Raw genomic sequence first — 20,200 nt, 5'->3', positions numbered from 1 at the left:
GAGGGAATTACAGCTGTCACACCTCTCACAGGTTGCACTAGTTAGTTTAGAGAACTGATCTGTGAGGTGAAAGTCTAGTGACTCACAGTAACCAATGGCTGAATGCCAAGAAGAATGTATCTCCTTCTCCACTTCTATTGCCAGAACAACATACCCTATGACCCTGACCAGGCAGATGCATGAGTACTATCCTAACGTAATCCAGCCCGGAATGGATGTTTTAAATAATCAGCACATCTGAGACTAATCGTTAAAGCAGAACACAGCCATCCACCAGATTTCACAGTTCTCAAGATATTGTGACCCAGTTCTAAGCCATCTGGACATAAGAAAATAGGCATTTAAAGAAAATATATATTGAAATGTTTTATTTAGAAATCACAAATTAATACATAAATGGAATAGAATGATGGGTAAAAACTCATGAAAGTGATATGAACCAGCTATGGAGAAATTTTCCCATTCATACTTGGCACACTTTGCCTCACATACTTCCAGAATCAACCCTCCATTTTTAGCCCTTTTTTTGTACACTGCGGGTATAATTATATAGGTGAGTCTGACATATGACTTCCAAGTAACTTATCTTGCCAATTGTATTAATTACTCTACCCAGTTTCTCATAAACATACCACTGCAATAAATAGGGCTTGCAGTCATATGTTCTCATATCCACACTTGGGTTATTGGTTGGGTCCTGTAAATACCTAAGGGACTTTCCTATGAATACATACCTATTTGGTCCCAATCCCTTTATCCTGAGCGAGACACTCACTCTATTATTACTTGTCCATCAGGTGAAGTGTGAGAAGAGCTTCTGCCTGCAGATGAGCCTGCTTCTGTCACACCAGAGGGGCTCTTTCCATTTACTGGATCACCATAGCAACTGGACATTTCCCATTCACATTCTTCACAGTTACCTTCTTATGCTCATTCATGTAGGTTGTCATGGAAACGGGAGTCATCTCATTGATATAATCTGCCATCTATGTTTGTATGTGTTTTGCAGTGAGCACGACTGTTGACACACTCTGAGGGCAAATCGTGGTTTGGCTGTTGGCTCAAAGCTTTCAACTCCTGAACTCCCTCCACCACTCTTGCACACTCCAACTCCCTCCTCCACTTCTTGTTTTGAGCAAACCATATTTTGCTATTACTTCCAAATTCGGCAAGCAGTGGTTTGCACAAACTGTAGTTTGCTTCCAAACCAGAATTGAAAATCAGTTTTACATTGTTTGAACAATGGGTTTCCTTACATAGGAAATGAATGATGGAATCCGAGCATGAGAAGGCAGTATGTGAGCTAAAGGCTCAAATATGATGACCACATATGAACTGGTCTATTCATGACTGACCCAAGTACCGAAGGCACACTAGCAAAAGAAAGCACATTCTTAAATTATTTATTTCCAATGGCTGCACATGCAAAATGTGTATATCCTCAGATGAGCCCCACTGCGTTTTGCATTATGCAGGTCAACCCCTTCTCTGTGTGCCTATGTGGGATGAAGTGAGGACATCTGCAGAAAGGAGCTTGATCTTTAATTTGATTGCCCCGAGACTACGGAATAGCATTCCTGATAAGGTTCAGGGTTTTTCCCTCTCTCTTCATCTTCAAAAGGGGGAGTAAAGCTCACATGTTTCAATCAGCTTTCCGCCACTGAGTCTTAATATCATGTTGCTGGTATGAATTTTATACAGTTTTGCTGAGGGTATGCGTGCTGTATTTATTTATATTTTTTGTTTTGTGATTTTACTGTTGTCATCTTTATTGTAAGCTGACTCAAGCTTTGGAGAGGCAGATATAAATGTTTTTAACAAATAAGAGGTAGTGTCATCTTTGTAGTCATATTCTACATCTCCCTCACCAGACTCTATGGATGTATAAAAATCCATATTTGTCTTCATGAATGAATATGTGAATGCAGGGCTCTTTTCTTCACCTCCTTCTTAAAAAATAATAATAATAATAAAGTGCATTTTACCCACTTATTCTATCCATCCATCCATATTTGGCAAATGGTGAATTGCTGTGTTCAAATAGAATCCTATTATGATTCCATTCTCCATTTGATGATGGCACTAACTATCCAAACCACTGTCGCTGGATACTGTAATGAAGCTACAAGCAGCTTTGACAAGTTGCCTCCATGATCCAGCTCTGAGGATGACAAGTGGAGCAGACAGTGTAAACTACAAAGACTTTTGTTTGAATAGGAAATGAGAATGCATTTTAAAGTATTTCACATAGCAAGAACTGTCCTCCAACAGCTCCATTAAAATTGTGTCCTTCTCCCTGAACGTCCTTCATTCGCAAAATGAGGCCAATTGTTACATTATCTACCCTATGCTATGGACGATATGTTATCCCTACACAACAACACTGCTACCAATCCTAAAAAATGATTAATCACTCAAAATTCAGCATGTTATGAATCCAGAGTAATCCTCTCTAACTTTTTTGAGGCAGTGAGAAAGGGGCAGTCTCCTAAACGCGCTTCATATTAACACATGTCTTCACCTTACACAGGGCTAGAATAATCCCAGGAAACCTGTCCTTTAGAATTTAAAATATTTATTCAGTCCCATGCAGGAGCATCACCTAAAACATTGGTGTAGATTGTTAAAACAAAGAGCTTATTGTGTTTAGGAATTCATAATATTTTATTCCACTCCTCTGTATCCTCTGAATAGCCTGAACAGGAGAGAGCAAATGTCTAAGGCCCACCATTAATTTCCATATTTTTTTTTTTTTTTACCACATCAATTCCTTCACTATTTTTCTCTATCTGTCTGCATCCCTTCTTTTTTTCTTATCCTACTCCACACAAGCAACAGTGGTAGCAGTACTAGCAACTCACCTTCAGTCAGGGTGTGATCTAGCTGTGAGTCATGACTCACATGTCCATAGTGGGCCATTTTTATAGGGACATAAGGAATAGTGAACAGTTGTCCAAGAGGACAGTGGGATAGCTCAGTTGGTAAGAGCATGCGACTCTTAAACTCAGGGCTGTGGGTTTGAGCCCCATGTTGGGCAAAAAAGATTCCTGAAGTGCAGATGTTTGAACTAGATGACCCTTGTGGTCCTAACTCTATGATTGTAAGACTCTTTTTTCCTGATGAGGTTACTATTAGGGAACAACATCAATACCTACCAACTATGTTAACAGCAGCAAGGAAGGCTAGCTTAGCATGAAGGGGGCATGTAAAGATTAGAGTTGTGGGAAACTACTTACAACGGTGGTGGTGTCATTAAGGAAGTGGGAAGATCATCCACTCCTCAGAATTTAACTTAGCACCATTCCTTTCCTTTTAAATCTGACACTAAAATAGCTCTGGAAAATCCTCCTCAGTTCAGCTGAGTCTAGAAGGAGCTATATGAAACTGTGGAAATGCACAGCATAGTTGGAAAGGGAAGTGAATCCTGGGATAACAGCATTTGTGGCACTTAGAGAGAGTCCCAATAGTTGGATAGAGGATGAGGAGTTGTTGACAGGTTGCTCTGCAGGCATTCCCACCCCCTCCAGTTCATATATGTCGAACCTTAGGTGCACTGTCCCCAAAAACAGACCTCACTAGTTTGAAACATATAATAAATTTGCAATAGAATCAACTTCTACTAATTGTCTCTGCTAGAAATGGTGAAGGAATCTTCTGCCCAGAGAGTAGTACAGATGTTTAGTGCTAACCATGAACAACAGTAGAACAATCTGGAACAGAATTAGTATTAGGAACGTTTCTTCAAAACCTAATATATTAAATATATTCAAAAATATAGCATATAGTATAAAAAAGAATAGGAGAACTCAAACATATTATTTCAAACCATAAGTGATTTTGGAGACACTTCCTATCACATACCTAAATCTCTACCTTCAAAATTTCCTTTTGCATATTTTCACCATGAACATAAATTAATTTATATCAATCTTAATATTTCTATATTTTCCTTGACTGATCACTATACATTCTCTTTGGGTATGCATTCATTTCTGCATAACTACACAAACCTATATATACACATGTTCATACACACATACAACTCTCCTGCTTAAGCAAAGACTGTATATATATATATATATATATACACACATACACACAAGCACACACAAATATAGATATACATATACATATATGCAGTGCTATTTTTCTAGAAAAAGAGGTGCTGGAACTCACCATGAGCACCTCCCTTGTTCTCTTATAATAGCAATAGCACCCGCCTGAGAGGTGCTGGAACTGAGTTCCGGCGAGTTCCGGCTGAAAAAAGCCCTGCATATAAATACTCACACTCAAACACACACTAAACGGTATCCAACTTACTTGTTCCATCAGTACAAGGATTTGAACTTGAGCAGTGAAACTCTTTCCTCAGTCTCCTCCACCCCCATGCCACCTAAAACTGCTTTTGGGATTTCCCAATCCTCTGGGGGCATATCTGGGCAGGGGCGGGACATACGTAGGGAAAGGAGAGGGGAAGTTTTCTAAACAAGTGTAAATCTGTGCACTAATGGAACAAGTAAGTTGGATATTGCCTACTATTTACATATATAAGCACATCATGTATATCCGCATATTCATGAAGGTATACACAACTCACAATCAACAAGTTTTATCTTGGATTTTAATTTTAACACAGTTGGTCAGTTCTTTTTAATTATTCATAAATTTGAATGGGATAATTCAAAACAACATAAAACCATTTTCAGATTGTGGGAGTAACCAAATCTACCCTAAAATGATCAATTTTTCTCAAAGCTATATTTTCTCTTTTGTCTTTATAAAGTGAGTCAATTTTGCCATTAAAGTAAAATCCCCGCATTTTTCAATCCATTCATTTGTTGTTGGGATCGTTTGCATTCTCCACTTACTGGAATATTATAATTTCACTGCTGCCAACAAATATGAGATGACTTCCTTTTGTTTATTCGTTACCGTAATGTCTATGATTATTTTTGAGGTTATGATCAGATTCAGCATTTTTTTTCCTTTTCTTTTGGCTTGCCACGGTGATGGTTCCACAACCCTTTGGCAAATGTAGTGAGCCCAAACCATCCTCTCAACCCTCGAGCAGCAGAGAGGGGTGGCAATTGTCCCCACTGTTGCACAGTGATCCTAGCTAAAGGATTAATAATAATAATAATAATAATAATAATAATAATAATTGTTTGGGAGATAGAGGGGGTGGTGAGAGAGAGCTTCTTTGGCCACTGCATTACTGAAGACAGCAAAGGGCCAAACAAGGAAGTCCCTTTCTAGCTCCGAACATGGAACTGGGGATGGAGGCAGAGGAGTACCCTGGCCTCAAGTCAGGGTTTAGGGCCTAGGAGAGGGGCAGCATCTTGACAACCACAGGTTTTGACCTAGCCTCCAAGGACATCCAAAAATGGTGAGCCCCAGGATGTAGTATGGTTGGTGGATCATTCTTTGGCCTTAGTCAAGTTTCAGAGCAGCCTGAATAATTGTAGGTTAGTCCACCCCAGGCTTTATTTTTTTTATTTATTAAATTTGTTTACCGACCTTCATCCATATATCTTAGGGCTGTTCACAACATGGACATACTGGGTATACTGGACAAGCAAAACACAGAACATCCTTTGAAGGATTAGGGAGTGCTTTGGCCACCTGCTCATATGGGATCTGAGATGGTAATTTCCCCAGACTTTTGAGAGCTTCAAGCCTTGGTGTCCCCAGAGCACAGACCCACAACATGCATCTGGAAAGGTTTCTAGTGATCTTGTATTCTCAACAATGTCATGTATATCACCATATTTAAAATAAAAGACATTTATTTATAAGGTATATATCCTTCCCTTCATCACAAGCAGCTTCAAAGGAAGGAAAAAGAAAAGCACACAATAAACTCATTCAATAAAACAGCAAAACCATATCAAATCTCAATGGCTTAATCTGCTTCCTATAACAATACCAACAGTGGCACCACAGTAGCATGTGGTGGGGCAGAGCCACAGAACCGCACTCCCAACACCCGCAACACAGCGGTGTGGCTGGGCTGGAGATGCAATGAGCCAGGGCCCCTTGGGTGCATCAGCTGGCAGCAGCACTCATGCAGCCCAGATTCCACAACAATCCATTTAAGAAGCAGCAATATCGGCATTGATGGCAGCTCTACCCCACCACAAATGTTGCTTCTGAATACCAAGTGGCTCAATAACCCTGATCTCCACCAAAGGCCAAGGAAGAGCTCAGCTGTTAATCCCAGCCACACCTTGGTGGGAAAAAGTTTCCAACAGCTAGGGTATCCCCACTGAGAAGACCCTATCTCAAGCTAAAGCTTCAATAGGTGATGGAATAAGAAGGAATGCCTCCCATGTAGATTGTAAAACTCAGGCAAGGCAAGACCAAGAGAGCTTCTCCTTCAGGTAACTGGGTCCTAACTTGTTCAGGAAACCACAATAAAGTCTTGAACTGGGCTTGGTGGCATACAAGCAGCCAACATCAACTCTTCAGAAGTGGTGTTATATGGGTTAGAGCAACTGTATGAGTAAACATCCTGGAAGACACATATTGCCCCACCTAGAATGCATTACAGTAATCTAATCTAGACATCTATGTACAGTGGCGTAGCGTGGGGGGTGCAGGGGGGGCCGGCCGCACCGGGCGCAACATCTGGGGCTTAGGGGTAGGGGTAGGGTTAGGGGGCGCAAATCCACGGGTTAGGGGGCGCAAATTACTTGCCTTGCCCCGGGTGCTGACAACCCACGCTACGCCACTGTCTATGTACAGTGAGCTGTACTGGACTGCTGCCTTCAGTACAGAGTGTTAATCAGCGCTCTTTGTCTGGACCCAGAGGCACATGATCATGTGTCCACATAAAAAGGTGAGGTGGAAGAATATTAGACACCCCACCCCACATACTGGGCATACACACACGTACTCCTGTGGTGGTTGCTCTCACAGGCACTGCAAGAAAAACAAACTATATTTACATGAGGTATACCCCCCATGAATATATCATTTGTGCACTGGGTAAACATGCCTACTGATGTGCACAAAGACAGAAAGATTAATAAGCGGAGCATGCTGTACATGTGGATGCATAAAAGTGCAAATGCCCATTGAGATCTAGCCACAAATGAATTGCTTCTACCTAAGTCCTATAGTGCATCATCTGAATCTGAGACCAGAAGATCTGCTTGCCGAGCTGCTTGCCTGCCAAAGTGCCAGGGAACCTCCTTCAGCATCCCTGCTCCCTCCCTGCCTTTTCACCATTCTGGCTGTGCATGCAGGCTGAGACTCGCTTAGCATTCAGGGCATGTCTGGAAAGCTCCTTTAAGTAATAGTGCTGGGAGGACTCCCTAATCAAGAAGCAAATGCCGCCTGGCATACTAATGAATTGCGTACTGCTACGGATGCAGTGGGCAAAGAGTGGCAGCAATTTCCTAGCCATTCTGGATGAATGTGTGAAGGAAGCCTCATGGAGTGTGGGGCATTCAGGTATATCACCTGCATTCCGATATAGTCCTGTGAGAGCAGTACTGTGCAGATTTCCAGAACATGCAAATCAGCACCTTGGTGCCAGAGGTCAGCCCTAGAACACGTGAAGCAGGACATTAATTTGCACTGATACCTCCTACTCATCAGAAACAGCCTTCCGTTTTTCTCTTCAAAGCCCAATGAATAAATCTAGAATGCTTGTGCTACAAAACACTCAGCAATTGGTCTTTTGGGTTCTGTGAATCAGCCTCTGTGCGGTCTCTTTGGTCACAGCCTTAAAACACATCCACCAACCTGTATACAAGCTGAGAGCCTATTTAAAGAGATGCGGGGAAGCACCAAGTGCTGAGATGATGACCCATGTTTTCTATTACTAGCTACCAGGGAAATACGTAGAGGAAATAGAGGATAGCTGATGCTCTTGGCAGCCGCCACACATCCCTTGTGCAACATCTAGCTTGGCCCTTAACCTTCTCATTCCGCTCAAAGAACGCAGCAAGATTAAATATACTGCATTGTTTTTCACCTCCAGGCACTCCTCTTTAGCATGTTGCACCACTCACAGCTCCCTTCCATCTTAGCTTGAGAATCCTCAGCAGCACTGAATGGAGGCACAAATGAGGGCATCAAACAGCCACCCACTACTCTCCAAAAAACACAGAGCAGGGGTGGGAGAAGCAGTGGCCCTTCAGGTGCTCCCATCATCTACGCCTACTCGCTGTGCAGGGTGGAGCTGATGAGAGTTGGAGTCCAACAGCACCTTCCTCACTCCTGACAAACAGGAAATGTAACTGATCTCCTCTGCAGGAAGAAGCCACACTGGCTTTGAAAATATGGGAAGCAGAGCCACCCCCAGGGAACTTAACAAACCTAAACCGTCTAGTTGATGACTGTGTCCTCAAGAACCCAAGTACTAACATGACGAGGTCTGACATGGCTTCACACCTATGTGTGAACAGTCCAAACTACAAAGTCACTGTCAAAGGCGCTTTCCAGCCAAGGAAAGCACACAGCAGAGAGCTAACTCTTTGTTGTCAGATAACACAGTCACTTCAACCGCTCTGGAATCCTACACATACCAATCTGACATCTAGGCAGCTATTCCAAGGTCCGCACTCTATGGAGTAGTTGCAGAAACTGGGGACCACCCCCCCCCAGTTTATGTACCTTCCCCCAAATGGCTGTACTCCCAAAGGAGATGGAGACTACGCCTGCGTGGAAGTGCTTCTGCATTTGCAGCTTCAATTCTCTTCTGGTTCTGGGAGACGGTGGTGCAGGGGAGGGTGGGGAAAGCACCTTGCTGCACCTGCCACTTCCTCCAGCTCTGAAGCTTCCCCTGCCTCTGATTGTTGCCTCTTGGCTGGTACAGGTCCCCACAGACCACTGCCCCCTCTCCCACAAGTCAGACTCCAGCCCCCCTTCCCCTGATGCAAACTTGCCCATGTCCTGCCAGTCCCTGCCAGCCACTATCCCTGTGGAGAAACAACACTGTAAACCAAACAGCACGGCTAAACATGAGTTACTGGAATCACAACATCACTCCCCCCCCCCAATCCCAGGAATTGCTACTATATTATTTGCTGCCAAGCCTACAGTGATGTTCCTCTGCTTATGTGCATCCCCAGGAACTGTTCAGGGTGTTCCTTGTGGACAGAAGGTCCTGTGTGAAGCAGACCAGAGAGTAATCCATAGGAACGATGCAAGGACAATTTTTCTTTGGACAACAGGCTCAGTGGGTGCAATCCACAGAAAGCTAGAAATACTTAGGTGTCCAAAAGGTGCACATAAATCAGCACTTATTTCAAACCATTTAAACCACTGCAATTCTAGAACCAGTGCCGGATTTACATATAAGCTAAACAAGCTATAGCTTAGGGCCCCACTCTCTTGGGGACCCCAAAAAATTTAAAGGGAAAAAACTGGATGTACATTTCCAAAATATAAGATTAAAAAACAAAAAAATAAAAATAAAACCTACATACAGCAACAGTGTTTTGTGTTGTGTAGGCTCCTTTGATGTATGTAATGGGCCCCGCCTGCTATATAAAGGACCCTATTACCTTCAGTAGCTTAGGGTCTCATCAAACCTAAATCTGGCCCTGTCTAGAACCCATGGGTATGCCAACAGAAACAGTGGGTGTAGTGATCAAAGTGCCCAAAAAGACAAGTAAACCAGAACAGCTGTGGCATTATCCAAGTAGGAGCACTGAGTTCTTCAGATTTTTCTTAGAGATATACTCTCTAAACTAAAATGGCTTCTGAAAACCTTGCTTCCAAGTACTGTATGAATTACTGTTCCTAGGGAAATACGAAGAAGGAAGGAGAGAAAGCAATCTCAGGACAGCAATTCCATGTAATGGGAGCTTCACTTGAATGTAAGTTCTCAGGGGTTTGTGGCATTCTCCTTTCTCTTTGTTATAGCGCTTTTCATTGTAAAGAGTGATATCTCTCTCTCTCTCTCTCTCTCTCTCTATATATATATATATCCTCTCAACAACTTTGTGAATTAGGCAAGGTTGTGAATTAGTGGCTCAGCTTCATAGATGAGGCGGGATTTGAACCTGGGCTTCCCTTAGTCAAATTCAAAGCTGCCTTGAAGCAGAGGCATCAGACAAAGAGAGGGAAAGTTTTCATGCTTTGTTCAAAGATGACAGAAGCCACCAGACCGGGCAAATAATGGGAATTTATCAGCGCTACAACCCCCCTTCAATCAGTCTCAAAGAAATATAAACCACCGTAACAAGACACCTGTTGAAACTGCAGGAGTAAAGCACATCAGCTACATGCACTGAAGCATCAGCGAAGGGGGGAGAAGCTGCAAGGCATGGCGGAGCAAACCTGCAAATAGCCCAGCACTCTCTCCATGGACTTCTCTCTGCTGACTAGATGCTCTTCTCATATCCAATAATGCACAACAAATGAGAGCCTCTGTGGGTGTTGTGAACACTCCACCACCAATAAACATCTTTGTTTCGGAAGGAAAAAGCTTTTGTTCCCATCAGAGGAATTGTGAGCAGGTTGGGAAGCAGCAGGGAACAAGCACTGCAAACTAGAAAAGTATGAGAGCACACAGCATCGCAGGCAGGATGTACCTGCTACACAAAAGATCCAGAAATTCATGCTCATGGGCCAGCCTTAAAGCTGTGGTGACCAAAAACATGACGGTATCCAAAAATTATGTATCTGTATTAGCCTACACGTCTGCTAACAAGGGAGAACCAGCAGAGGTTAGCGGCAAAGATGAGCAACAGCCCAAACCTTCCATTTGGAATTCTAATGGTGAAGGTATATGTAACATTTGAAGAGCAGTGGTGGTGGGAAGTTTGAAAGCACCCCACAGTATGCAGGACAAATATACCATTTTCGATGATAAGTCAAAATATTTTTTTATTATTTTTTTAAAAAAACATTCTGCAAATTTTCAGCACGGCAGAGTGTGAATTGGTAGGAAATTGCATTGAATAGTGGAAAGGCAGGGGTTATAAATGTGTAGAACCAACAAATAATAAACAAAGGAAATAAAAGCGACCTTCAGAAGGCACCTGCTGGCTAGAATTCATGATATTACCAACACATTCCTTCCATCTCTACAATAATTGTTTTCAATATGAAATGTCTGCATTTTTTATAAAAAAGAAGAATGATTGTATATCACTACCAGCATATCTATGAGGCTTAGATTCTTTAAGATGCATAACTTGGCTGTAGCATGATTTAGAGAGACAGGACTGATGGCTAAATCAGCATTCAACTTGCATCTCAAAACTGGAATCCAAGCCAGAAGACCTTATGCCAAGCCTTCCCCTGTTATAACTAGACTTCCCTCTCCTTGCATGTCAGAGAACAGAATCTGAGAATTCAAACTCCCTTCTTTACTCTTGACACTGCCCAATGTCCGCTAGACAGAAGTGCCTCTACCAGACTGAAATTAAACAAGAATTGATAACAATTTAAAAACCAGCTACTTACCCTGTGAGAACCACCACAAAGTCCATCACATTCCAGCCGTTCCTTAGGTAGGAGCCTTTATGGAAAGCAAATCCTAAGGCAATAATTTTAATTCCAGCCTCAAAACAAAATATTCCAATGAAGTATGGTTCTGTGTCATCCTAAGGAGAGATTCACAAGGGAAAATTTTTATATGTTAGATTTTTATTCCACCCTTCCTCCAATTAGCTCAGAGAAACCAATATGGTCCTCTTCCCCATTTTATCATCACTACAATAATGTGAGGCAGGATTGGGTTCAAAGATAAAATGACAAGTTCTGAAGGAGCTACATAGTGAGGAGGGAACTGGTCTTTTGGGTCTTAATTTAAGGTATAAATATATTCTAGGAACATTTTTCTCTTTCCCAACATATCTATTAATACCAATTATTAGAATACAAAAATCATTTGCTGCTTTTTATCAGAGTATCCAATATGAGCCAGGCTACTAAGAACTTATCAATGCATCTAAGGAAAATATGCACAGGATTAGGTATGACACCAACTTTAAATCCAAATTATGGAGAGGCTGCTAATGAGCCACCACTCCCAATTTTCATTCAATCACATGCATGAACAATATTTTATGAAAACAAGTCCAGTGGAAGCTGTGTTTGGGTCAATCTGTTAGGGTCCAGACTTAGACAGTGTGAGCAATACTGAGAAAGAGAACTCTCAACCCAGAGAAATATCTCCAGTTCCCATGTTAGCTGCTGCGGTAAACAGGAAAAGAAAGAAAATGTATGGTGGCACTATTCTAGGAACAGAAGTAATGTTAAAGGGAGCATGAGCCTGCTACTGAAACAGAAATTGAGTGTGGAGCTCCTGTCTCTCTCTCTGTGCCCCTTGTGACCTGACCCTATGATGTATGTTTCCCCACTAGCATTCCACATAGAATTGCCAACCGGTTGTGGGGGAGGGGGGTGTCTGCTTGGTTTTCTTACTCTCTTAAATGATACCAGATAAGCAAGGGGCAAGGGCACCCCCCTGGCAGTTTTTGCTTAAATAGCTGGATGTGTTAGGTAAATAGGCAGCACCAAACACCTGGACCCACTAGATGAGGCAGAAACTCCTCCTAGGCCATGGCTCCACTTCTACATTCCAACCATGCACCAGAATTTTTGAGTTGGCAACCTTAGCTCCACATCACTAGGTGGGAAACACAAAAATAACACTGTCAAGGCACAGGTTACGGTATTTTTCGTCCCATAGGACGCTTCGTCCCATAGGATGCGCCTAGTTTTTTGGGGGGGGAATAAAAGGGGGGAAATTTCCTTTATTTCCCCCCCAAAAGCAGGTCTGGGAAACCGAACCAGGTCGAGGAACAGGGGGATGGTGGCGCTGCGCCTCCCTGCTGTCCCCCGAGCTTGTGGGGCTGGCCGATGTCTGCCCGGCGCGAGGGGTGCTCTGCTTCAGGGCGCCCCGCCCGCTGGGCAGCAGGCTGCTATCCGCAGCGTGGGGAGCCCTGCGGGGAACTCCTGCAGGGCTCCCCACGCTGCGGATGTCTGTCCGGCGCACGGGGCGCTCTGCTTCAGGGTGCCCTACGCGCCGGGTGGCAGGCTGCTATCCGCAGCGTGGGGAGCCCTGCGGGGACCCCTAGGCTGCGGATGTGTTCCCGAAGCGCCGGGCGCTCTGCTTTCAAGGCGCCCGACGCTCCGGGAATCAGGCTGCTACAGCCCTGCGGGAACTCCCGCAGGGCTGCCTAGGCTGCGGATGTCTTCCTGAAGCCTGGAGAGCGAGAGGGGTCGGTGCGCACCGACCCTCTCGCTCTCCAAGCTTCAGCGAAAGCCTGCATTCGCCCCATAGGACGCACCCAGATTTCCCCTTCATTTTTGGAGGGGAAAAAGTGCGGCCTATAGGGCGAAAAATACAGTAAGTTTATTGTGCCTTACGGAAAGGGAGAATGTTTAAAAGGGAGAGGTTGCTACTCACCAGTCGTTCTGACATTGGCGTCTTGTCTCCATCAGGCAGATGCTGCTCCAGAGCAAGAACAATGCAGTTTGCTATGATGGTTGCTAAAATCATGTATTCAAAAGGAGTGAGGCACAGTTAAGGAAAGTCTTGCATATGGTTGGATCTTCTAGGTTCAGTCAAAACAAAAAGCCCCACTCCTCAAGTAAATACGGTCTACCCACCTTGGATCAGATACATATGAAGGATGTTTAGAATGTTCTTTAGCCTGGAATGTGCATGAGAGAATGGCTTTGAAGTGGAATAAAATCTGTGTTCCAGTCAATGCCATTCTTTGTTTACAAGTCAAATGAAAACACAAATTTAAGCACTAAGGTAAAAAATATACTTCCTTGAGCCCCTGTCAGGGGGGGAAAGTGGGATATAAACAAATAATAAGGTGGTTTGAAATCATTGGATACAACAAAGGACAAATATCGACTAGTCACCAGTGCAATTTTCCTGAGTGCAGCTACAAATCAACATCATCATTTGATTAATGCCAATAGAGATAATTTCTAGAGCACCTCAACTTACTGGGTAGAGCACAGTGACAATTCTTCACCTTCACCAAAATGCAATCAATGCTGTCCTTTCTGAAAATTCTGACATCTACTCCAAAATCCACCAAGGTTTTTCAGTGAATGCCAGTTGCAGGCCGTGCAGAGATTAACATTGTGTATTCACATTAACAGAACAGAGGCCAGAAACAGAGGCTAGAAAAAGAAAGCAGCCCTACAAGACTGTCCCTTACTATGCCCTGTTTTATCATTTACCCATTACACACAAGCTTCTTCATATAATACTTTATCTTGCAGTAACCTTTTAAACTCCTTTCTTTTGTGTTCAGAACATTAATTTATACCAATATTTAGAGTTGATAGGGATATATTGAATTCTGAATGATAAAAAGCACATTATCTGGAGTAATTTGCTCCATGAGTCAAGCAACCATGTGTACAAGTGTAATGGTGTTACGTTTGGATCTAATTCACTTAAATAGGAACAGGAGTGCCTGGCTGTACAATTTCCTTGATGCTCCATCTCCTCGCTCTCTGTGTTTATGAGCATCTATTAAAGAAATGCATAGATATCTCAAAAGTAAGAGCTCCCAATTAAAAGCCATGAAGATAAGAGGGCTTCAGTGACTTGCAGTTGGCTATCCTCACAGTTACATGGAGTGTGAATTTTGCAGTTGTGAGTCTAGATTATTCATACTTGACTTGAACCCTCTTTAAACATCGTTTAGAGGAATATTAGGAGGGTCAGTGACGCTGTCACTGTTTCACAGAGGAGCCAAGCCATTGGCCCTGTGCCATTCAAGAGCTCTGCAGCAAGAGAGCTGGAAACAGGACTTCCAGACTCCTGCTTTTGCTGTGAGTAAAGAGCTCCTGTCTTAGCTTTTGCAGATACAAATCAGGATTTTCTTGAGAGCCAGCTGTGTGCAGATGTTTAATCTGTGCATATTTGAACTCAATAACAAACAAAATTGAATGAGAAGCATCCACTCATCCTTGGATCCGCACCAAATCACAGCTCTATTGTGCATTGCTCACCATGTGCCCACTGGGCATGCATCTCTAGTTCACAGGGCTGGCCCAAGATATTTTTCTGACTGAGGTGAAGGACAAGATGCCCACCCTTTCAACAGGTTCCTTCAGCACTTGCAGAGAGACAGCATCCTTCACACCACACCTGAGGACAGAAGGATAACTTAGGAGAAACAGGGCAGGTTGCAGGACACATAGCTCTGTCCTCCAATGCCTTGTAGTTGTTCTCCAGGCCCCAACATGGCTGCTTCACTCTACTTAATAGTAAGACAGACTTTATAGTCTTAGCCAGCACACACTGGTGAACACACAGCAAACATGTCTACCAAGTACACTAGCATCTTCATGCAGGGTTGGGAGAGCCCCGTTTGAAACGTGGCTGAGTACTGAGCTAGACAGAATAATGGTTTGTCTTGGTATAAGGTGGATTCCTATGTTCCTATGTGAGTGGCTCGGCTGCAGCTGGAGCACTTCGTGCCCTTTTCTTGTGGCCATTTTCATTTCTTCCCCATGCTTGTGGCAATATATTACCTGGAATTTGTTTTTGTTGTGTGCATGGGTTTCCCGGTTCATGTCCATGGTAGTGGAGAGTTGCTGGATGGGAAGCAGGTACAATTATGTGGCATATACCATCTCTCATCCTCCAACAGGAGGCTCCTCATTGGCTTACCTGTGTGAAGTGGTTGATTCTTGCACCCACTGTTCCCCTGCTGAGGTGAGGTTCTGTGTGGGAGCTTCAGGGCAGGGAATCTATAGGAAATCTGGAAACACACCTGCCAGGAAGCATCTGCTCATCTTTCTCCATGGAGACCTGATGTTCAGGACCTGACACACAAGCCCAGTTATATAGGAAGTGTTGCACGAACCACTCGAGCACCTTTGTGGAGGTGTAATGATGGGAAAGGCAGCTGCACTAAGTGCTAACTGATCACTACCAGCACTGCGCCAAAAGCATCTATTAGGGAAAGCAGGAGAGTCAATTGTTCCACTTGTGTTTCAGACCACAAATGATTATTCTTCAAGAGCATGAGCAACTAAATCTCTGGTTATTATGGAATATAAACAGGAAGCACAATAAAAGCTCTTAATAAATGCCTCACCCAAAGAAATCTTTCCCAAATCTGTAAACACACACATAGCTTATTGTTTGCAATCAGCACCTTCTTAAAAAAATGGCTGACCTTGGGCACAAAAGCACAAAGGTGTGGTTCTATTTATGGGTCTTATTTGGTCTTTGACAGGGTAGGATCTTACTGACAGACTTAGAAAGGCTTAAATGGATGGTCTCACACATTCTTAAACCGACATTGGCCAACTTAACACTAAACAGTTTGGAATTTAACACAGTTCATTCTCTTCTAGGATTTAAAATACCAAATCTTGGAATTTTAGACAATCCTCTCTTAATTTTTCCCCAAAGGTGTTTTTGAAAGGTTTTCCAAGATGCTGATTAATCTGCACCAAGTGACCAAATTATCATGAATTCCAAAAGAAACAAAACTTTGAATTATTGGAGGAAATGGAGGAAAAACCAAAACTGTAAGACCAGCAGTCATTAACAGTCGTCAAAAGCTTTACCACCCCTATCAGTCAATCACCCATACCCACCACCCTTCTGAGTAATACCCCTCCCCGCTATATATAAGGGTCTGGTGACTTCTGTTTCAGTGTATCTGAAGAAGTGTGCATGCACACGAAAGCTCATATGAATAACAAACTTAGTTGGTCTCTAAGGTGCTACTGGAAGGAATTTTAAAATTTTGTTTCGACTACGGCAGACCAACACGGCTACCTACCTGTAACTATATCTATTCTAGAAACTGGTGTTAGGCTCTAGGACTTCAGCCTGCCAGATCTATGTGTGGCTTACACACACACACACACACACACACACACACACACACTGCTTGGAGAAGAGTGCCTCTGATTATGGAATCATCTTCTAAACCATCCCTATTTTTTATGAGATTCGATCACATCCTGGCAAATTCAGGCTGCGTAATTATAGTTGTTTTAAAAAGAAAGAAACAGGAAAATATAAAGGAATGTGTGGGCTTCCCCTTGATGTGATTCAACATCATCTAACCTCCCCAGAAACAAATGAGAAAGAATGTTTATTAAATAGCCAGTGCTCCCTAATCTCCCTGCAAATGAGCAAATCAGGATGAATTCTCAACAAACAGGTCATCCGGAAGCACCCTTTGTATAGAGAACCCAACTTTCCAGAGACACCAGAACCAGCTGCTACATATACAAGGCACAGCTTCCATAGCAAGGGGCTGGAATGCAAACAGATCTGCATCTGAGCCCTTTATTGAACATATCCCCGTACTTGAGCCAGGAACTGAAACCTCTGCTGCTGCTCCGGACGGAGGCTGCCTCCCTCCTCGTCCTCCAGTCGGAGTTCAAGCCCCTGCTGTCTGCCCCCCCCCCCATGCTCCTTGCTTTGCTCCTGCAAACCAATGCGCCTCCCCCCTTCCCTCTCACTGATGGATCACTACGACTCGGCGCTGAAAGGGTCAAAAGGAAAAGAGCTCGCAGCTCGCAGCAGCCAGCGAACGAGCTTGCTTTAAAAAGTGGAGCAGCGGAGGCAGGCGCTGAAACGTGCCGCTGGGACCGGCCCAGTTCTTGGGGTGGGTAGGTGGGCAGGAGGATCTGAGACTGCAGTGCGCGCCGCCTGCCTCGCAGCAGCACAGCACCGTCAGCTGCTGAGCCACGGAGCCCGCTGCAGGCCCTTCCTGCCCATTGATTGGCTTGCGCGGAAAGATGCCTGAATCAGCGGATCCGGTGGAGGAGAGAGATGCGGGGGGAGGAGGGAGAGTGAGCCGGGGACGCGAGGGGAAGGCAAGGCGAGAACACCAGCCAGCTCCTTGAGCGGAAAAAGAGGGCGAGGAGGAGGCCTCTCGAAAAAGGCAGCTCAGCTCCACGAGCTCGCAGGCGCGCCAAACCAGGCTCCGTGGTTTCTGAGTCCCGAGGGCGACTCCATGATCCAGAGCCAGGCTCAAAAAGGGGCGAGGGGGGAAGAGGGTGGATAGCTTGGGTTCCTGCCAAAGTACACAAGATGCGGTTTCCTTCCTATAGCCATCCAACGACCATATGTTCCAGGTCATAGAATAAATCCCAGCCAGTTTTGTACTGATGTTGATGACACACTTGGCTATACAGTGGTACCTCGGGTTAAGAACTTAATTCATTTCGGAGGTCCGTTCTTAACCTGAAACTGTTCTTAACCTGAAGCACCACTTTAGCTAATGGGGCCTCCTGCTGCCGCTGCGCTGCTGTAGCACAATTTCTGTTCTCATCCTGAAGCAAAGTTCTTAACCCGAAGTAATATTTCTGGGTTAGCGGAGTCTGTAACCTGAAGTGTATGTAACCCGAAGTACCACTGTACACTGAAATAAAAGGGAGGGAGGAATCCATACTTTCCTACATTTGGGCATGATCATTCAAGTGTGCTAGGTGGTAACTAATCTGTCCTGGATTTATGGCAAGCCAAGTGAGTGCAAACAACAACTACTACTACAGTGGTACCTCAGGTTACAGACGCTTCAGGTTACATACGCTTCAGGTTACAGACTCCGCTAACCTGGAAGCACTACCTCGGGTTAAGAACTTTGCTTCAGGATGAGAACAGAAATCGTGCAGCAGCAGCGGAAGGCCCCATTAGCTAAAGTGCTACCTCAGGTTAAGAACAGTTTCAGGTTAAGAACGGACAAATTAAGTTCTTAACCTGAGGTACCACTGTATATTGATACAGGTGCCTACTGAGAAGATCTATTTTTTAAAAAGCAACTATACCAAAAGGAATTATTGTGAAAATAAGAAATATTTAGGTGGGGGTGCCAAATTTTGTCCCTAGCTCAGGGTGCCATATTACCAAAATCCAACCCTGAATTAATTCACATAATATGCTCAACAATATACTTCGCTATTATGTCCCCACTCTTTTTTCTTCAGTTCACTCTTGAAATTCCAGGCATCCTCCTCTGCTTCTCACACATATTTCTAGTTCTCAAATGTGGTAAGTCTGGGGATGTTCACATTACTGCTTACTTTGCATCCAGTGCATGCCCAGTGCTCATTTTTGAAGCCACATTCATAAGATGTGAGCCACACTCCATCTCAATCCTATAGTTTCTTGACAATATATTGCTGTGTCCCTCCCTTAAACCTGCTTCAATCTGAATAGAGCTGTAGATGAGGAGTAAATGGAAGTGTGAACACAACCTAACAGCTGTTGCAAATGCAAGTGATAGCATAAAAGCAGAGTTTTCAACCTTTTTGAGTCTAAGGCTCCCTTGACCAACTACATTCTTTCTGTGGCACCCCTGTGGGACTCAGGAGCCCAGATATGTCACCCCTTGCCTGCAGAGCTGGCAGCCCCTCACCCCTCCTTTGTGGAGTGTTCCCTCAGCCTCTTCTTTTCTCCCCTCTCCTTGGGAGTCCTCCAGGCATGCCACAGCCACTCCTGGTCTCTGAGCCACCTCAGCTCCTGGCAACCAGCGCCCCCTGGCCAGCCCTAGAGGCACCAATTGCCTGGGTAGCTTGTAGCCAGGGCTGCTGCAACAAACAGCTGTGCAAGGCTTTGGGAGGCAGAGGAGAGATGGAAGGAAAGAGGGATGGAGGCCAGTGTTGCCCGTGGCACCCCTGACCATCATTCAAGGCACCCCAGGGTGCCATGGCACACACTGGCATAAGGAATAAGTTCTAGGTTTGTGTGTTTTGCAGGGGCAAGGAAACCCAAAATGCCATGCACATCAGGTGGCAACATCCACAACCCCTCTCAGATATGAACAGCACTGTGCAAATGAAGCCTGAACAGAAACTATGCCTGGGCTGTTCACTTCAGAGTCTGGGGGTGTGGGGCTCACACAACTGAATGTTTCATCACACAAAACTGTGTGTTCCACATGGAAAACTAGCAGGTCAGGACACTGACAAAAGCTTCTTTTGTTTCTAAGTGTGTGATTTAGAAAGGGTTCTCCAAAAGTGAGAAGGCAATGGGCCATTGCCACTCTTCCCTTCCCCAGGATCTGATGCCAATAAATGATTACTTCCCGCTCCCTTGCCAAACTGGGTACAGAACTCCGGAGCCTTTTCCTTCAAGCTCTGAAACTCTGTGTATAAACAATCCTGCATCTTGCAAAAACAACCACCACCCTTAGCTTCCTCAGTCACTTTAATCAGCCATTTTTATCATCTGAAACACCCACACCTACACATAAACACATGAAGTAAGCTATCTGTACCTAACCTT

At 44.2% G+C, this 20,200-nt stretch overlaps 1 protein-coding gene across 5 annotated transcripts in view; it reads right to left on the bottom strand.

Moving 5' to 3' along the window:
• CACNA1A (calcium voltage-gated channel subunit alpha1 A) overlaps positions 1 to 20,200 on the bottom strand; it is a 257,374-nt gene that overhangs the window by 147,410 nt on the left and 89,764 nt on the right. For 4 of the 5 annotated variants that reach the window (XM_081845837.1, XM_081845835.1, XM_081845838.1 and 1 more), the window contains exons 4-5: positions 13,376 to 13,482; positions 11,425 to 11,564 (exon numbers count right to left, since the gene is read on the bottom strand). In XM_081845837.1, the coding sequence (XP_081701963.1) occupies positions 11,425 to 11,564; positions 13,376 to 13,482 (247 nt within the window). The remainder of the gene's footprint in view (positions 1 to 11,424; positions 11,565 to 13,375; positions 13,483 to 20,200) is intronic. The other variant, XM_081845839.1, reaches the window with a different exon arrangement.

Source organism: Podarcis erhardii (genome assembly GCF_964252035.2).
Source record: "Podarcis erhardii genome assembly, chromosome: 2".
NCBI lineage: Eukaryota > Metazoa > Chordata > Lepidosauria > Squamata > Lacertidae > Podarcis > Podarcis erhardii.
Note: the sequence above shows the minus strand (reverse complement) of the source record. Positions and strands in the feature narration are given on the sequence as shown.